The sequence below is a fragment of the Chelon labrosus genome (genome assembly GCF_963514085.1).
Source record: "Chelon labrosus genome assembly, chromosome: 21".
Classification (NCBI taxonomy): domain Eukaryota; kingdom Metazoa; phylum Chordata; class Actinopteri; order Mugiliformes; family Mugilidae; genus Chelon; species Chelon labrosus.
In genome coordinates this window covers 18967223-18987218 of record NC_140354.1, presented here as the reverse complement: position 1 = coordinate 18987218, position 19996 = coordinate 18967223, and the positions used below count along the sequence as shown (strand labels likewise).

Genomic DNA, 19996 nt, shown 5'->3' with positions numbered 1-19996 from the left:
ACTCTTGTCCGGTCTTTGGCAGGCATGCTGAAGGTGGTCTCTGCCGTGCTTCAGTTCGGCAACATCATCTTTAAAAAGGAGAGGAACACCGATCAAGCCTCCATGCCTGAGAACACAGGTAAACGCTCATGAATGAGTCATGAAAATCAGATGACTGTGACTCTTCAGTTTCCGCCCCGAAAAGTGGTTAAAAGCAGTCTGCTCATCTCCACATGCTCGCACTTTTGGTTGTTCTATCCGTATAGGTCTATATATGTATATACAGAATATGGGCTCAAGGTACAGACTCCCTGCTTTAATTTAAAGGGGAACTACTGTTTTTAACAACCTGAACCTTATTTCTGGCATAAAATATGATCGTTTACTCACCCATATAACTTTTGTGTAATTTGTAGTCGTTCGGGAGATATTTAGATCTGTGTATATCCATATAGTGGGAGTGACTGGGGCACCAAGACGCAGCTTCTAAATAACACATTATCTGCTGCGAAACTCTTTCATTTCGCCAATATTTTGTTATGATACGCTAGTGCTATTAGCCGTTGAGTCCGGAGTTACCTGTTATCATCATCCGGGGTCTGTAAATTTACCTACAGGGTGCGCGTGCCGCTCAGAGGTGACATCATCCAGGTCAGCAGACATCATCTGAGGTCTGTAGGTCAATCTACAGACCTCGGATGATGATAACAGGTAACTCTGGACTCAACAGGGAATAGCACTAGCGTATCATAACAAAATATTGGCGAAATGAACGAGTTTCGCGGCAGATAATGCGTTATTTAGAGGCTGCGTCTCGGTGCCCCGGTCACTCCCATTATATGGATATACGCTGATCTAATTATCTCCTGAATGAGTGCAAATGACACAAAAGTTATATGGCTCTCAGATGTTACTACGCCAATGTTACTCTACTGTCCATCACCACTTAAAGCCTGGACCTAACTGTAGCTAGTATTATTACCTATTATTTTTTCAGGCCCTATCCATTGAAGATGTTACTCATAGTTGTAATTTTTAAAAAACTACTTGATGCATTTTGGGGTCTCAGTTCAGCCAGGATGTGCAAAATCTGTGTATGACAATACATCCTGGGTTGTTATACACAGATTCGGTCAGTTAATTGTTTGAATCCGGCATCAAATCGTCCATCAAATTCTTGAGATTCAAAAACCCATTAAATGCTCACTGCTTCCTTCTTCTCCCAGTGGCGCAGAAGCTCTGCCACCTGCTTGGAATGAACGTCATGGAGTTTACCCGAGCCATCCTCACCCCGAGGATCAAAGTCGGACGAGACTACGTGCAGAAGGCACAGACCAAAGAACAGGTGAGGCGCCGCCCAAATCTCACATTATTTTATTGATTGATGCAGGCGAAAGCTAAAAAACCGGACTGGAAAAACATCCAAATCAATTAGAAACTAAATCGTTTTTCACCTGAACCTGAAAAAATTCTTTTCTGTTTAGTCTACCCCTGATTTTATCAAACTCATAGCACATGTTTGGACAGGTGATCCACCTCCACATCTGTGCCATAATTCTTGCTCGGAGCCCGACGTCCGTACCTTGTCTCACTTTGATTACCTTTAATTTATGGATGCCTTTCATGTTAATCGCCTTCGTTTCATCCCAGGCTGACTTTGCCGTCGAAGCCCTGGCCAAGGCGACGTATGAGCGGCTGTTCCGCTGGCTGGTCCATCGCATCAACAAGGCCCTGGACAGGACCAAGCGGCAGGGGGCGTCTTTCATTGGCATCCTGGACATCGCTGGCTTCGAGATCTTTGAGGTACAGATTTTGGCGTTTCAGCACTAACAAAAAAAACAAAAACACGAAAGTACTAATGTAGGATTGCACACACTTACAATAGGTTGTTTTTTATTTTTATCTTTTTTTGTCTGACATGTGTCACTTTGGTTTTAGCGTACTGACATAGTTTGTATTTTTTTAAATAAATCTATAAAAGTTTGAACATGATTTATCTTTGTTAGAATTTGTTAGAATTTTTTTGAAACACTACAAAAACTTGCTGATTTAGCGGTAGCCTTTATACAGTTGTTCCTTTATATCCGCACTAAACAAGAGGTTTCTTTTCAATGTCCTTTCAGCTGAACTCGTTTGAGCAGCTGTGCATCAACTACACCAACGAGAAGCTGCAGCAGCTCTTCAACCACACCATGTTCATCCTGGAGCAGGAGGAGTACCAGCGGGAGGGCATCGAGTGGAGCTTCATCGACTTCGGCCTCGACCTGCAGCCGTGCATCGACCTCATCGAGAGGCCGGTCAGTGTCAACTCTCTACTTTTGTGCGTCCGCCCTCGAATATGCTGTGTGTGATAAAATATGTCTTTCTCAGAATAATCCCCCGGGTATTCTGGCTTTGCTGGACGAGGAGTGCTGGTTCCCCAAGGCCACGGACAAGACGTTCATCGACAAGGTCCTGCAGGAGCAAGGCACTCACACCAAGTTTCAAAAGCCACGTCAACTCAAGGACAAAGCTGACTTCTGCATCATCCACTACGCAGGGAGGGTATGTACATCAGGCCTGTTAACTGCATTCTTCTTGGGAGTTAAAAGTGTATTCTACTAGTTTTAGAAGACAATTTAAGTCCCCTTCATAGCCTTAGAACCTCTATGTTTTCCTATATACAGTAACAGACTTAGCTCCTATGCCAGCGTGGTTAACCAGGTCGCTGCGCAAAAACAATAGCCCAGTTGTCGAGCTGCCGCTGCAGCAGGAGAACCCACATCTGGTTCACATTGGTGTGAGATCTTTGATGCCTGCTGGTTACATAACGGAGGTTTTCAACTTTCACCTTTCCTGCGGCGGCCTGCCATCCGCGGAGAGGAAAACGATACGGCGCTCCACCGCATGCCAGAGACGACGCTTGTCAGTCGTGGCGTGGAATTCGATACGAGCGGCGGAGTTTATGTGTTTTTGTCTACCTGTCTCTCTTTTTTTCCTCTAAACATCTGTCTTGGGCTTGATTCTTATTATGACATACAGGAGGGGTAGATATTTAAGATCCAGTAATCAATACTTGATTGAATTTAAAATTCATAAAATAAATATTTCAGGACAGGGCGATCCAGAGGAGGGAAATTAGTGAAAACAGTCTGAGTCTGCTTTTTTTTTTCCAGGACTCTGATTAAACCCAGATGAATTTCTTACATTCTTCATCTCAGGTTGCCGCCGGTGTCAATTGCTTATTATATTCTGCTGTCAGCCAATGCTTCTCATTGTATGTCAGATGTTTAAAAAAAACACAAGTCTTCATCATATTTCAGAGTCTAAACTCAAACCCAACGCGCTGCTAGAAATGCATTTATCCACCATCAATCTTCCATGTGCCATGCGTCACCTCGAAGTATCATGTACTCTTGTTTGTAGATGCATGTATGAATTCATACCTCCACCTCTTTTCTCTGGGGCTTTCGGTCTCTGAGTTCGGGAAAGCATTTGGAGACAATTGTGGTTGCTATCGATGCTATACAAATACAACCGTATTAAATTGAAAAGCAACACAGCCCCTATTTTAACCCCGTTGTGCAACTTGAAGCTCAATCCACTTCGGATTCCTGACATGCGGTTCTTTTATGTGATTTGCTGAACTTTTTACAACTTCTACAACTACTACTTTCATCGTGTGGTCTGAGATGCCATATGCAGCACATCTGGATAAAACTGCTCCAGAGACGTGTTCCGAAACAGTATTAGCAATGAATCCAGCTGTCACTTAAGATGTAGAGCACGCTCTGTTGCGGCCAGGTGAAGGAAAATACCGGAGGCAGTTAATCAGAGACGGAAAATAAATTTCAAAGAGGTTATACATATAATATGCAACATACAACAAGACAAAATAGAAGAAAATATACAGTATAGTCAGAGATGTACCAATGTATGTACAAATTAGCAACAGCCGCCGATATGAAGCCTGATAATTGTCGCACAAATCAAAGTTGCTTCAGCTTTTTCTTCCGATCACCATTTCCATTTGTCTTGCCAGTTAATTAATTACAAAGACAGAGACTTAAAGGTCAACTACTGTTTTTTACAACCTGGACCTGTAGGTCAATCTACAGACCCCGGATGATGATAACAGGTAACTCCGGACTCAACAGGGAATAGCACTAGCGTATCATAACAAAATATTGGTGAAATGAACGAGTTTCGCGTCAGATAATGCGTTATTTAGAGGCTGCGTTTCGGTGCCCCAGTCACTCCTGTTGTATGGTTATACGCAGATCTGAATATCTCCCAAAAGAATACAAATTACTCAGAAGTTATATGGGTGAGTAAACGACCATATTTTATGCCAGAAATAAGGTCCAGGTTGTAAAAAACAGTAGTTCCCCTTTAAGTCTCTTTTAGGGTACTACGGGACGCATATAGCCAATGACGGTGTTAGCCATTTATACTTGTGTGCTCGTCAGTCTGGGTCGCTCTGAAAAAAACACCACCCAAACACTAGTCGGCGCTGTGTCTTTTTTGCCAGTCGGATTCATTTTCGCTTCACTTTCAACAATGGCGACTGAAGCTTTTGCCGAAATTCCGCCGAAGACGAGTCGTACCAATGTTTGTATCTCCAAACCTCCTCAGTTAACCTTTCCTCGATGTGTTCCATCTGTATTGATCCAAAACAGATCAATCAGACCAATCACAGCTCTTGCAGTCTGTGTTGCTGCGGCGCGTAGTTATATTTCTGGGCAAGTGCACGTTTACTACGGTGCTGGGGTCTACGTTGTCGCCGTAGCTACAGCGTCAAATTGACGCAGAAGTCTAAACAGCCTTTTAACTCCTTCAAGGCTTGAGCAACTCATCTGTTGTTTGCTTAAGGCACCTCAACCATGACCCTTCACTTCCAATCTGATTCTCTAACCACAATGTCACATACATTGTACATATTTGTGAGTTACAGAAGTATGTGAACCCTCGTTTTCAGTATCTGCTGTAACCTCCTTGTGCAGCAGTTACCCATAACTAAACGTTTCCGGTAACTGCTGATCCGTCATCTACAGCGGCTTGGAGGAATTTTAGCCCATTCCTTAGAACAGAACCACTTCAGTTCTGAGATGTTGGTGGGTTTCCTCACATGAACTGCTTGCTTCAGGTCCTTCCTCAACATTTCTATTGGATTAAGGTCAGGACTTTGACTTGCCCGTTCCCAAACATTCATCTTGTTCTTCTTTAACCGTTCTTTTGTAGAACCACTTGTGTTCTTGGGCTCGTTGTCTTGTTGCATGACCCAGTTTCTCTTCAGATTCAGCTCATGGACAGATGTCCTGATATTTCCTTTTACAATTCACTGGTGGAATTCAGAATTCATTGGTCCATCAGTGATGACAAGCCATCCTGGAACCAGATGCAGCAAAACAGGACCAAACAAGGACATTATTATTACCACCCCCATGTTTCATGGACGGGATGAGGTTCTGGTGCTGGAATGCAGTGTTGCTTCATCTCCAAATATGACGCCTCTCATTTAAACCAAACTATTCTACTTTGGTTTCATCTGTCCACTAAACATTTGTAATCTCTTCCAGCCTGATGATCAACAACAACTCTTTTTCTGAGCTCCTCAGAAAAATCAGTTTCACCCCCTCGCTGATATGTAATATTGGCTCATTTTCCTGAATATACAAATAAAAGAGCGTAAATGTTTCTGTTTCAGTTGTTTGACTGGCTTCTCTTTGTGTACCCCTCACAATTTTGATGAAACAGAAATATTATGCTTTGGTATTTGTTTATTCGGGAAAATGAGTCAATATTACATATCTCTGAGACAGGTTAATGCAAGGTAAAGAGAAACATAGTGCCATAGAGCTGAATCTTTATGGATAAAGGTGGATAGAGACTGGACCATTGGAGTGTAGACGCAGGCGGTGGTGGGGAAGTAGATGAAGTTGTCAGATGACTTTTGGGACGTCCATGGATGGATGAAAGTAGTGATGGATTGATTTTAAGAGCATGGAAAATGAGAGAGATAAGAAAATAGAGTGATGTCAGGTTGTGAAGGGTTAGATCTTCCAAGGCCTCATCTAGCAAAGTTGCTTCTCTGCTCTCTTTATCTTTCATTGGAGATGAAGCAGCGCGGATATGCAATAGGTCGGATTAACGCCGGTGTGTTTCCGCAGGTGGACTATAAAGCGGACGAATGGCTTATGAAGAACATGGATCCCCTGAACGACAACGTAGCCACGCTGCTGCACCAGTCCACCGACAAGTTTGTGGCCGAGCTCTGGAAAGACGGTGAGTCGCGCAAAACTACTTTCTCCTTGTTGCAGAATCTCGCTTCACTTTTGTTCAGAAGTGTATTGACACGTGATGATTTTATTATCAACAAACATGAGGTGGAAGTGAGGTAAACACATCCTAGACTGTCTTCTCTCTGAGCAGCCACAACATTATGACCACTGACAGGAGAAGACCATCTTGCCTCATCTTGCGACAATTCAGTGTTCTGCTGGGAAACTTTTGGACCTGGCATTCATTCGTGTAGTTGTTTTTTTTAGACATGTAGCACCCACCTAGACCAGACCAGGCACCCCCACCCCGTAGCAATGACGCTCCTTGATGGCAGCAGCCATCCCCAGCAGGATGCAACCACAAAAACAGTTTACGAACAGCTAAAAAAACATGAAAAACAGCACAAGGTGTTGACCTGGCCTCCAAATTCACTAGATCACAAACTGGTCAAGTATCTGTGGGATGATCCACAGAGGCCCCTCCCCTCAAAGGCCCCCCCACTAACAACATCCTGTTGCCAGACACCACAAGACACCCTCAGAAGGCCCATGTCCATTCTCTGATGAGTCACAACCATTTTGGAGGCATAAGGAAGACCTACACAATATTAGGAAAGTGGTCATAATGTTATGCCTGATCGGTGTATTTGCTCATAATGAATGACACCTTCTGGACTAATCTCTTTCCAGATTAATAGGCAGCTATAATAACACTACCATTAACATTATATGATAACACAGCTTGACTACTTCTGTATCTGAGTGGATGACCTGACATTTACTCTTCAGCTCTCTCTCTCTTTTTAACGGCTTATTAGATGGGAGTATAAGTGTATAAGTATAAGTGTGTGTCTACTCACATGTCGACTTCTCTCTACTTCACTCTTCCTCACTCTCCTGTCTTCTTCCTCTTGTCCATGTCTCTCTGTTGCTGTAGACATTCAGACGTTTCAGAGAGCCTCTTTCTATGACAATGTGTCTGGGCTCCATGAAGCTCCAGGTGAACGACAGTAACATCTCAGCTCTGTGTAACCGCTGGCTTCTCCTCCTCTTCCTCTGCACCGTGTACACTTGTCCAAACGCTGCCCCTCTGGCTTTGCATGGCTCGGCTCTGGTTGCATTTAAAAACTTCCTGATGCCTTCCTCCTTCTGTTGCTGCTGGCTGGTATCAAGCTAGGTTCAAAACAAAATATGTCCTCTGTCTCCTCTGATAGTTTAAAGTTTTTCATTTGCTGGAGAACTAACAGCAGATGGAAATAAAATGTCTGCGTCCAATCTCATTTTGAGGATCAGCACCGGATCGGGAATTGATTTAAGTTCCTGATTACGTTTGTGCTGACATTTATATGAACTAAAACAATAAGGAAACCTGCATGCCAGACGTCTGATCCACCTCTGTGCCATTAATCATTCATATTAAAAGACAAAGTGTTGCAGAACTGTTGTCCAGATGCAGCCTTAAAGAAAAATACACAAAGGCTGTGCTCATAATTGCTTAAATTAGACATTTGAGCATTTAATTTCTCCGAATTTTAAATTTCTAAATCTTTTATGAGCTTTAATTTATCTGTGCGACGGTGATAAAAGGACAAATTTTTGATTTAGTTACATTAACTTGCATTTCATTGTGATAAATGAGTTCAGGGTGAGTCGTTATTCTCATGAAAAATAAAAGATAAATGAAGGTGCGTCAATTCGATGATCTATAATTACCTTTTTCTCTTGCACACGATGATGAACAGTGAAAATATATGCCCTAATGTGCAAGCAGAACAAGCAGGGAGGAACAAGACTTAAGACGTAAAAACTGCTTTAAATAATGTCTAACGAGGAAAGAAATGCATTCGGCATATTGGAATAATAATGAAAGCATCATATTTGAGTTTAGTTTTCTTTGTAATTTGCATTCATTGTAAATTAATCGACGGAGATCTGCTGAACTCCAGTAGGACACCAGGACACAGCTAAAGCAGGATGTTGGATTGAGTCTTAATTCATTATTTGACATTTAAATCTGGAAATAAGAGCACAGAACCAGTGGTCAATAAGATTTGCTTCTTCTTTGGTTCTTTCAGATTTAATGATTTAATGTTTGAGCCTTATTTTAGTATGTTTTTCGTATCTAAAAGGTCATCTCTCCCTTGATCCTGCTTCTAAAACATTCATGAGCTCACTGAGAGAAACCATCTGTTGTCAAAATGTTGCCTGTAAAATCAAACCAGCTGTTGTCTTGTCCTCATGCTCGAAGAACAAACCTCGTCCCTTTCAGCATTTCCCAATCGTTTTCAAGCCAACTCAAACCAGTATCTCAGTTGATTACCTGTCTTCCTCGTCGTCAGTTGACCGGATCGTGGGCCTGGACCAGGTCGCCGGCATGAACGAGACGGCGTTCGGCGCCGCCTACAAGACCAAGAAGGGCATGTTCCGCACCGTGGGGCAGCTGTACAAGGAGCAGCTGTCCAAGCTGATGGCCACGCTGAGGAACACCAATCCCAACTTTGTCCGCTGCATCATCCCCAACCATGAAAAAAGGGTGAGATCTCAGTTCTCCAGGACTGTTAAAGGGATTTCTGCAGTCATTGATGCACTGAACCATGAACCCAAAGTCAAATACATCATATTCCAGCTAAAATGAAATCATAATATTGATCATTTTCTCATCCAGGCTGGAAAACTAGACCCCCATCTGGTTCTGGACCAGCTGAGGTGTAACGGAGTGCTGGAGGGTATCCGTATCTGCAGACAGGGCTTCCCCAACCGCATCATCTTCCAGGAGTTCAGACAGAGGTGATATTTTAAGGGGTTGTGTTTCTATGCTCTGTAAAACTTTGATATACATTGATCAGCCACATCATTAAAACCACTGACAGCGGAAGTGAACGTTACTTAGACATGTACCAGCCACCTAGACCAGACCAGGCAACCCCATCCCATAGCAATGACACTCCTTGATGGCAGCAGCCACAAAAACGCTTTAGGAACAACTAAAAAAAAACATGAAGAACATCACAAGGTGTTGACCTGGCCTCCAGATTCACTAGATCCCAAACTGATCAAGTATCTGTGGTATGATCCACAGAGGCCCCTCCCCTCAAAGGCCCCCCACTAACAACATCCTGTTGCCAGACACCACAGGACACCTTTGAAAGGCCCATGTCCATTCTCTGATGAGTCACAACTGTTTTTGGAGGCACATCGAAGACCTACACAATATTAGGAAGGTGGTCATAATTGCCGCTGAACCTGTCATGATCATGATCTGTCATGGTTAGGCCTCGGCTACTTCTTCCTGTATCTTTGCTTTTTATATATTTTTTTCCTGTACAATTTGACTCTCCCCGTTAACTCCTCCACACTTCTGTCCAGGTATGAGATCCTCACTCCTAATGCCATTCCCAAGGGCTTTATGGACGGCAAGCAGGCATGCGAGAGAATGGTAAGGACCCAGACCGAAAGGCTTCTCATTGCAAACAGCATCTAAAACAAGTGTTAACGTTCTCGTTCTCTTTGACAGATTAAAGCTCTGGAGCTCGATGGCAACCTCTTCCGTATTGGCCAGAGTAAGATCTTCTTCAGGGCGGGAGTCCTGGCACACTTGGAGGAAGAGCGGGACCTGAAGATCACCGACATCATCATTTACTTCCAGGCTGTCTGTCGAGGATATTTAGCGCGCAAGTAAGGGTTAGATCTGTCAGTGCTGCCTGCATTTGAGAAACGCTGTTGTCTCACTGGGTTATTATTCTCTCCAGGGCCTTTGCTAAGAAGCAGCAGCAGCTCAGCGCACTCAAGGTACTCCAGAGAAACTGCGCTGCTTACTTGAAGCTGCGTCACTGGCAATGGTGGAGACTCTTCACAAAGGTGTGGACATGCTTCCCAATCTACATCTGACCTCTAAAGTTAACCTGTCCACGCATGTTAGGAGCAGAAGGCTGGTTAGGAGCCTTTTTACAGGGGCTATTGAATGTCTTTGCAGCATTTGTTGCAGCTTGTGAAAAGGTGCTTGACCCTCATGCACCAAGAGCTCAGGGTGTTTCCTCAAACTGTCCCTTTGCACCTGCAGGTGAAGCCCTTGCTGCAGGTGACCAGGCAGGAGGAGGAGATGCAGGCTAAGGACGAGGAGCTGGTCAAAGTGAAGGAGAAGCAGATGAAGGTGGAGGGAGAGCTGGTGGAGATGGAGAGGAAGCATCAGCAGGTTGGTTGCGGCCACAAGTTGCAATATTCTGAAGAACTAGCTCCAGCCTCGACGATAATTGAGATGTTATTCACGCGTAGTTGATGGAGGAGAAGAACATCCTGGCAGAGCAGCTGCAGGCCGAGACGGAGCTGTTTGCGGAGGCTGAGGAGATGAGAGCTCGCCTGGCCTCCAAAAAGCAAGAGCTGGAGGAGATCTTGCACGACCTGGAGTCCAGGCTGGAGGAGGAAGAGGAGAGGTCGCAAGGCATGCAAAACGAGAAGAAGAAGATGCAGTCCCACATCCAGGTGTGTCCAAGAGAGTGTGGAGGACTTTTCAAAGCCGCGTGACATTTACCTACATCTGTATTCCTAAATGCTCATTGTGTTTGTGATTAAATGCTTGTGTGTAGGACCTGGAAGAACAGTTGGATGAGGAGGAAGCTGCCAGGCAGAAGCTGCAGCTGGAAAAAGTGACAGCCGAAGCTAAAATAAAGAAGTACGAGGAGGACATTTTGCTACTAGAGGACCAGAACTCCAAGTTCCATAAGGTGAGAAAGAGGGAAAGACTCTGAAAGTCTGCAGAAGGTTTGAGAGGCTAGCTGCATGCTAACCCGAGTCCATCCTTCTTATCTGTTTAGGAGAAGAAGCTGCTTGAGGACAGAATCAATGAGATGACCTCCACGTTAGCTGAAGAGGAAGAGAAGGCCAAAAACCTGGGCAAGGTCAAGAACAAGCAGGAGATGATGATGGTCGACCTGGAGGGTAAAGGAGTGACCTGAAAGACAGATCGCTAAGAACCGTACGATGTGACGTTTGTTAAACATCCGTCTTTTTATTTAGAGAGACTGAAGAAAGAGGAGAAGACGCGGCAGGAGCTGGAGAAGGCCAAGAGGAAGCTGGACGGGGAGACGTCCGACTTCCAGGACCAGATATCGGAGCTGCAGTCCCAGATAGAGGAGCTGAAGGTGCAGCTCGGCAAGAAGGAAGAGGAGCAGCAGACGATGCAGTCGAGGTAGGAGAGAAACCAGTCCCACAAAGTGTTGCATAACGGCATGATGAGCTAAATACGGGGGTTTGATATCAACTCATGGAGGGAGATAAGTGCTGCTTAGTCACCACATTTGCTACAGGATACGTTCTCGCCAACCGAGCATTTCACTGGACTGACGAGACGCCGGACAGTAATAAATAAAAATGATTAGGCTGATAATCGACTATTTATCCGCTGATTCTCACTGCGTTGGAATGTGTTTACAGTCCGACTGGTGGGTGGGTTGTTTGATTCTCCATCAGCAGTCGGAGGAAGCAACAGTTTAGGAAAAACAGCCTCTGCTTCTGCTGCCACCCGGTGGAGACTTTATGCAGCTGCATGAGCTCAAATAAAAGGTTTGGAGGTTGAGACGATAAACAAATAAATCAAACAAAGATCATTGTAAAACTAAATAAATGAAAAAATCTCAAAGCAGGGATAAAAACAGAGCTGCGATTTGCGTAAAGTGTGTATAAATAATAGTTAAGGATCCATATGAGCGACCCCTTCTTGTGGTATTCACAACCTCAAAAGTTTTTGGTTTTTTTTGGAAAGCGTTCATTGAAGAGTTCATTGTTCATTTGGTGACTTTTTCAGGTGGATGGTAAGTTATCATATACTGCCTTTGACAGATAGATAGATATACATACATAGCATACATAAAAGCTGCGATAAGGGGTGGAAGATATCAGATATCTTTATTAGCAGCTGATTATTGATAAAACTGCCGCTACTGCTCAACCACCTGACTAAATGGTAGGCCATGTGAATAAGGATCGGTAGTTAATGTTTCAGGAGCTTCAAGGTTCTGAAAACTGAGGAAATATCAATATGTTTAAAACCACGATTGATGGAGAAAAAAGATCAAACCCGTAGATTCTTGCAAACTAAGATGAATGGATCTGCTTTAACCACAGGAACAATGTTAACTATGTTAAGTTTGTTTTAATTATGCAGGTTATTTTTTATTTTGCACCAAAAATAAATAAAAAAGTGTTTCTATTATTGTTATTTCAAATTCTTACTAGTTTGTGCATATTTTTAACATTAATTCCCTATTTATACAAAATGCAACTGGACTTGTAGAGTTTTTGAGAAGACAAGCCAGTTGCATTTTTTAAACGCTTTTTCAATATACCATGACCTGGATGACTGAGAACATTCACAGACTATTTACTTATTTTAAACCTGATTTGAGACACTGTAATATGGTATATAAATTATTTTAGACAGAGACACATAAGACTAGTAATAACACTGTGGGGAAGGTATTGCACTTCCATAATACTCTTCATGAGGGATAATGCCCGATGAGGTGTCCATTAACAGAAATGAATGGACGGCGCGGAGGCGTGAACCGTCCGACTTTATTGCCTCACTACATTAAGTTGCCCTGTCCTCGGTTTGGATGCCAAAAAACGCCTAAAACCTAAAGCAAATCAGGCACTAAGGTGCAGGAAGAAACCTTGAGCAGCTCATATGGGAGGGACCCATGTGCTTGAGACCGGCCGGGTAGAGAGACACGTGAAAGGGGGATGTGGGACGAAGAGAAGGGAGGAGAGGAGGAGGATATATGCATCTTGATACAGCATATATTAATCATGATACAAACAATACTTTCCTTAAATTGTTCTTTGTTGTTTACCAGGGGTGAAGAAGAGGTGAGCCAGAAGAACAATGCTCTGAAGCAGGTCAGGGAGCTGCAGGCCCAGCTGTCCGAGCTGCAGGAAGACCTCGAGTCGGAGAAACAGGCCAGGAACAAGGCCGAGAAACTCAAGAGGGACCTGAGTGAAGAGCTCGAGGCGCTCAAGACCGAACTGGAGGACACCCTCGATACGACAGCGGCCCAGCAGGAGCTAAGGTGAGCGCCGTTTTAAAAATACTTTTAGTAGACGGTTGGAGCTTTTTTTTTTTTCTTGTAAAATCTCTTTAATTGTTCTCTGCAGGACCAAGCGCGAACAGGAGGTCGCGGAGCTGAAGAAAGCCATTGAGGAGGAGACTAAAAACCACGAGGCTCAGATTCAGGAGATGCGACAGAGGCACAGCACCACCCTGGAGGACCTGTCTGAACAGCTGGAACAGGCCAAGAGGGTAAACAACGACAATCAGAAACAATATCAGGCTATCATGCTTTAACTTCCATTTACACTAATGTCCCTTATGTCCAGTTCAAGGCCAACCTGGAGAAGACCAAGCAGAGCCAGGAGAGCGCCAACAAGGAGCTGGCCAGCGAGGTGAAGAGCCTTCAGCAGGCGAAGACAGAGTCCGAGCACAAGAGGAAGAAGCTGGAGGCCCAGCTACAGGAGTTCATGGCCAGGGTCGCCGAGGGAGAGAGGGCGAAGGGAGAGCTGGCCGAACGCTCGCACAAGCTGCAGGTGAGGAAAGAGGAGTCAAGTGTTGAGTTTATACCTCTGAGGGACATAGACGTACGTAGCCTACGCCAGTGTGAGTCATTTGTACTTGTGTGCTCGTCAGTCTGGTTCGCTCTGTTACAACAACACTAGTCGGCGCTTTCTACTTCCTGCTTCACTTTCAACAATACCAACTGAAACTTTAGCTGAAATTTTTGGTACCAAGCGGACCAATCACAACTCTCGCGGTCAGCGTCACCGTGGTGCGTAGTTACATTTCTGGGGAGGTGCACTTCAGCTCTGCATCAACTTAACGTAGAAGTATAAACCGCCTATCAGTCCCAGGATACAGAGTTAAATCTGATTTAGTCATCATCTTCAGACAAAAATGCTTATTAGTCCAAGACAAAGTGCAATAGACACAGGCGGTCAAAAGCAGCACAACGGCTAACGTGTCTTCCGGTGCGTTAGAGAGGACAGCACTCATTGACTACTGTTGTGGTAATTCAAGTACAAACATAATGAGGTGAAGCACATTTGTTTTAAGCAAAATGACATTTCTAATCTTAAACAATAAATTGCAGGCTTGCAACTGGATTGGTTTTACTGAATTATTTTGTATTTGGGCTATCTTAGTTTGCATTCTACTGTCCACTATTTAAATATCATATATCTTGACTTACTTGACTTAGGCCTTTGTAATCCTTTCGGAACATAGGCCATTGATGAAAAGCCTCCACCCTCGTCTGTCTTCTCCAGCTGTTGCCACGTCAAATATCATATATAGTGTCAGTAAAATGTTTGAGGGCAATAACTCCATGTGGCGCAAAACAGCAACTTTTAAAGTACTTAGATGAGACTTATTTGACTTCATAATTAGCTTTCTGACCAGGACGGAGGCTGCGGTCAACGTCCTGAGATCATACAGCAAACAGCCCCTTATCCAGTCCAATGACGCACATGTTTAAAGACAGTCAGCCTGTACGAACATATCATGCATTTTGAATGTCCGATATTCAAATAAAATTTCATAAATCATAAATAAAACATTTTGTAATAGTTTTTAACATTAGATATTAGTTTTAACTCGTCACAGAAAAATAAAATTTTAAATAAAGTGAATCTTTTTTTGGTTCTAGATAGAAACACAGAGGAAAAATAAACTCCATATTTTTCTTAACTGTTCCTTTACATTTTAGGTTGACTAAAATATGAACCAAAAGACCCCTGGGTCAAAAGTTCCATTCTGTTGATATGAATTCACGCTGAAACAACGATTTTTAAATAATAAATTCTTCAGATCATTAGTTGCCTGCATGTATTCAAATGTTTCAGACTTTTTGATTTCCTGGTTCTAACCTCTTTGTACAGACTGAGTTGGACAACGTGTCCGCCCTGCTGGAAGACGCTGAGAGGAAGGGGATCAAGACGGCCAAAGACGTCGCTGGACTAGAGAGTCAGCTCCAAGACACACAGGTGACGAGACGTATTTCTATCAGTATAAATCGACGGTGTTAAGGAATGCTCTGTTCATAACTGACTGGGACCGTAATTCATTTTCGTGTAGGAGTTGCTCCAGGAGGAGACCCGTCAGAAACTGAACCTCAGCAGTCGCATTCGCCAGCTGGAGGAGGAGAAAAACGCTCTGCAGGAGCAGCAGGAGGAGGACGAGGAGGCTCGCAAGAATCTGGACAAGCAGTTGTTGACTCTGCAGGCTCAGGTAAAGACATCTCAGGTGTATAGGAAACAATCAGATCTTTGTTCTGGTTTTGTTCTGACTTGGATTTGGTGTTCGTAGCTCTCGGAGAGCAAGAAGAAGCTTGAAGACGATGTGGGAACGATTGAAGGCCTGGAGGAGGCGAAGAAGAAGCTGCAGAAGGACCTGGAGCTGTCCAACCAGCGCCTGGAGGAGAAGACCATCGCCTTTGAAAAGATGGAGAAGACGAAGACGCGTCTGCAGCAGGAACTGGACGATCTGACCGTGGACTTGGATCACCAGAGACAGATTGTGTCCAGCCTGGAGAAGAAGCAGAAGAAGTTTGACCAGGTGAGAACGCAGTTAATCGTAGGTGGATATCTTTAGGGAAAAGTGCAATTTATACTCCTGCAACAGATCAATGGAGAGCCTATGCTGTAGCCTATGATAGCCTGCACTTTATACTTGTGCAAATCATTCTGTAAGCATGGACGAGATGGTTACTTTCACTGAAATCGCTGCAATGCAAATATGAGAGTAGATGGTTTGTAGGAGGCAGAAGGAGGATGGCTTTTAAACTTTTTAGGAGTCACCATGTCCCTAAACTACCAATCTCCTCCGTAGATGCTGGCTGAGGAGAAGAGCATCTCAGCTCGTTACGCAGAGGAGCGCGACCGAGCAGAGGCCGAGGCCAGAGAGAAGGAGACCAAAGCCTTGTCCATGACCAGAGCTCTGGACGAGGCCCTGGAGGCCAAAGAGGAGCTGGAGAGGGTGAACAAGCAGCTCCGAGCTGAAATGGAAGATCTGATGAGCTCAAAGGACGACGTGGGCAAGAACGTGGGTGTCTGCGCAATCCCCTGTTCCCCCATTCCCGTTCTTTTATTCCTCTCTTCTTACTCTTCTTCTTCTCACGAATCTGTTCAGGTCCACGAGCTGGAGAAGTCCAAGCGCACTCTGGAGCAGCAGCTGGAGGAGATGAAGACTCAGCTGGAGGAGCTGGAGGACGAGCTGCAGGCCACAGAGGACGCCAAGCTGCGTCTGGAGGTCAACATGCAGGCCATGAAGGCGCAGTACGAGAGAGACCTCCAGGGCCGGGACGACCAGAACGACGAGAAGAAGAGAGCGCTCGTCAAACAGGTGAAAAAATTAAACTCAACGCTCATTTTAATCCCGGAAGTCGGCACCTTTTTTTCTACCGTTTCCGCACTAATGCCGCGTAATGTGTCCTCCTCCCAGGTGCGAGAAATGGAGGCAGAGTTGGAGGACGAGAGGAAGCAGAGGGGTTTGGCTGTGGCTGCGAAAAAGAAGCTGGAGATGGACTTGAAGGACATAGAGGGACACATAGAAGGAGCCAACAAGGCCCGAGACGAAGCCATCAAACAGCTGCGCAAGCTACAGGTACAGACCCGAGAGTTCGGATCATTTAAAGCTTTGCACGCTGTTCTCCATCCCTAACATCACGCCGTTCGCTTCAGGCCCAGATGAAAGACTACCAGAGGGAGCTGGAAGACGCCCGAGCTTCCAGAGACGACATCTTCGCCCTGTCGAAGGAAAACGAGAAGAAGCTCAAGAGTCTGGAGGCTGAGATCGTTCAGCTGCACGAGGTCAGGACTCGTGTCTGGTGTGTCTGATAGCTGAACGACGGGACGCTCTGATAAAACGTTTTTCTCTCTGCAGGATCTGGCAGCATCTGAAAGAGGTCGGCGCCACGCGGAGCAGGAACGGGATGAGCTGCAGGATGAAATCTCCAACAGCACCTCTGGAAAGTGAGTGAACCTTACCTGTCAACCTTAGTAACCTTAGTAACCTTGGTACTGTCATTACTAATGACAGTAGTACTAAAAATTGTTGGATCTAAAGAGAAAAAGGTGGAAATTATGATTGAAAAGGGAGCAAAACTACAGTCAAGGGTTAATATGTAATGCGTATAATCAAGATAAGCGTCTAGTTATTTCTACAATGTCTAAAACAATAGTGTAAACTTGACAGGAAGTGATATTATCCAGATATCAATCCAAGCACCTTAGATCCCAAACGAGAAGAGATCTTTTGACGCCATTTGCTTCAATGACCTGCAGCGGCTTTATTTATGTATCTCTGATATTTTTCTTTGTGTCAGGTCTGCTCTGATGGATGAGAAGAGGAGGCTGGAGGCTCGTATCGCCCAGCTGGAGGAGGAGCTGGAGGAGGAGCAGGGCAACATGGAGCTGCTCAACGACCGCTTCAGGAAGACAACCATGCAGGTAGGGGGGGTGTTTGTCGAGAGTAGCGCTGATTCATACACGGAAGGGGTGTCAAACTCATTTTAGTTCGGGGGCACCGCTTCTGCACAGTTGATTAACACTTTTAAATCAACAATAAATGACTTAATGAGTAACTAAAGATGTTAACGTTGGCTAATAATTTAGTTTTTCTTCTTATTCTGTGGTAATAATAGTCTGGTAACAAGATTACTTGGGGATTTTGGACTGTAAAGTGCAGTCAAAGTGCAGTTTTTAAATTTTCTTTTTGACTTTTTACAAATCATATCGACAGCTGTGACGTGTTAGCTTGCTTGCCGACAGTCTATGACAAGGTGTTCTGCCTCTTTTTCTCTCCACATGGCTGTGTTTTTGGTCTTTGCAATAAAGAAAACACAGTTTACCAATGTTTTAGTGAAAAGAATATGTTTCTATTCTTTTACAAAACATTTTATGAACAACCGGGAGAAAAAGTGCAATTTCTGCTCGTTTCTGCCATCTACTGTTTAGTTCTTGGTTTCAGTGTCGTGTTATGTCAGCAGCTCTTAGTAAAACAGCACGACCCCTAGTGGCCAAGTTAGGAATAGCAGTTACTTTTATTGAAAACCCCCCTTCACTCCACCTCCCATCATCCACCCTTTGAATCTGTCCGTCTCTTTTAGGTGGACACCCTGACCACGGAGTTGAGTGCGGAGCGCAGCACAGGCCAAAAGAGCGAAAATGCTCGGCAGCAGCTGGAGCGTCAGAACAAGGAGCTGAGGGCCAAGCTGGGCGAGCTGGAGGGCTCCGTGAAGAGCAGGTTCAAGGCCTCCATCACCGCCCTGGAGGCCAAGATAGCACAGCTGGAGGAGCAGCTGGAGCAGGAGGCCAAGTAGGAGCTGCTCCCCACTAATAGATCAGTTTATACTGTGAGACGTTTATAACCTTTGCCTTTTTCTTCACTGAAGGGAGCGAGCGACGGCCAATAAGATCGTGAGAAGGACCGAGAAGAAGCTCAAAGAAATCTGCATGCAGGTGGAGGATGAGCGTCGCCATGCCGACCAGTTCAAAGAACAGGTACGTCCGTAAATTCAGAAGGGATGCTCAAATCAACCGCTTTGTTGCTGTTAACCACTCTAACAACTGCTTTTTCATCCCATGCGTGAAGGTGGAAAAAGCCAACTCTCGTATGAAGCAGCTGAAGCGTCAGCTGGAGGAGGCCGAGGAGGAGGCGACGAGGGCCAACGCCTCCCGCAGGAAACTGCAGAGAGAGCTGGACGATGCCACCGAGGCCAGTGAGGGTCTGAGCCGGGAGGTCCACACACTCAAGAACCGCCTCAGGTACAGAGCAGAGGGCTTAAGCTCCTACTGTCACACAATTACACATTACACATTTTAGTTTATGACATTTAAGATGGTTTTTGTTTTAAGAAAGCTATGTCCACTTAGTGGTTACTTCTGTCTCAGTTTAATATTCAGTTAGGTGGAAAATTCAGCAATAGACATCTTGACATCTTTGAATAATAAATCATCTCGAAATAATTACTCAGAATCTCAAGATAATGACTTAGAATCTAGAGATAATGACTTACAACTATCTCGAAATAATGAATAAACATCTAAAAATATCTTGAAATTCTGTCAATATATCTAGAATAAATTCTTGGTTTTTCAAATAATGACTTAGAATCTCGAGATAATGACTTAGTATCTGCAATTATCTCAAAAATAATGACTAAATATCTAAAAATATGTCAACATTCTGACTTAGTGTATCAATATATCTCAAAATAAATGCTTGGTTTTTCAAATAATGACTTATAATCACAAAATAATGATTTAGAATTTCCAACTATTGCATAATAATGACTTAGAATCTCAAAATAATGACTTAGTATCTCCGATTATCTCAAAATAATGACTTAGAATCTCAAAATAATGACTTAGAATCTTGCGATAATGACTTAGTATCTCCAATTATCTCAAAATAATTACTTAGAATCTTGAGATAATGACTTAGTATCTCCAATTATCTCAAAATAATGACTTAGAATCTAGAGATATTGACTTAGAATCTCCAATAATCTCAAAATAATGACTTAAATTCACAAAATAATGATTTAGACTCTGCAACTATCACAAATTAATGACTTAGAATCCCGAGATAATGACTTAGAATCTCCATCTATCTCAAAATAATAACTAAATATCTAAAAATATCTCAAAACTCTGACTTAGTATGTCTCAAAATAAAGACTTAATAATGACATAATATCTTGCATCACATA

General features: G+C 43.9%; 2 protein-coding genes across 3 annotated transcripts in view; both read left to right on the top strand.

The window, feature by feature from the left end:
• ddx47 (DEAD (Asp-Glu-Ala-Asp) box polypeptide 47) overlaps positions 1–19996 on the top strand; it is a 262281-nt gene that overhangs the window by 48394 nt on the left and 193891 nt on the right. The gene's annotated exons all lie outside the window — the stretch shown is intronic.
• The window catches only part of LOC311506281 (myosin-10), a 62943-nt gene that overhangs the window by 41375 nt on the left and 1572 nt on the right, over positions 1–19996 (top strand). For both annotated transcript variants that reach the window (XM_084570179.1, XM_084570180.1), the window contains 31 exons: positions 23–118; positions 1206–1324; positions 1630–1782; positions 2103–2276; positions 2350–2523; positions 6129–6243; positions 8579–8772; positions 8905–9026; positions 9606–9675; positions 9754–9914; positions 9989–10097; positions 10300–10431; positions 10512–10718; positions 10823–10960; positions 11051–11174; positions 11253–11424; positions 13091–13303; positions 13389–13533; positions 13611–13817; positions 15165–15269; positions 15361–15513; positions 15592–15840; positions 16114–16326; positions 16414–16626; positions 16726–16887; positions 16965–17093; positions 17167–17255; positions 17609–17732; positions 18392–18600; positions 18677–18785; positions 18877–19049. In XM_084570179.1, the coding sequence (XP_084426305.1) occupies positions 23–118; positions 1206–1324; positions 1630–1782; positions 2103–2276; positions 2350–2523; positions 6129–6243; positions 8579–8772; positions 8905–9026; positions 9606–9675; positions 9754–9914; positions 9989–10097; positions 10300–10431; positions 10512–10718; positions 10823–10960; positions 11051–11174; positions 11253–11424; positions 13091–13303; positions 13389–13533; positions 13611–13817; positions 15165–15269; positions 15361–15513; positions 15592–15840; positions 16114–16326; positions 16414–16626; positions 16726–16887; positions 16965–17093; positions 17167–17255; positions 17609–17732; positions 18392–18600; positions 18677–18785; positions 18877–19049 (4753 nt within the window). The remainder of the gene's footprint in view (positions 1–22; positions 119–1205; positions 1325–1629; positions 1783–2102; positions 2277–2349; positions 2524–6128; positions 6244–8578; positions 8773–8904; positions 9027–9605; positions 9676–9753; positions 9915–9988; positions 10098–10299; positions 10432–10511; positions 10719–10822; positions 10961–11050; positions 11175–11252; positions 11425–13090; positions 13304–13388; positions 13534–13610; positions 13818–15164; positions 15270–15360; positions 15514–15591; positions 15841–16113; positions 16327–16413; positions 16627–16725; positions 16888–16964; positions 17094–17166; positions 17256–17608; positions 17733–18391; positions 18601–18676; positions 18786–18876; positions 19050–19996) is intronic.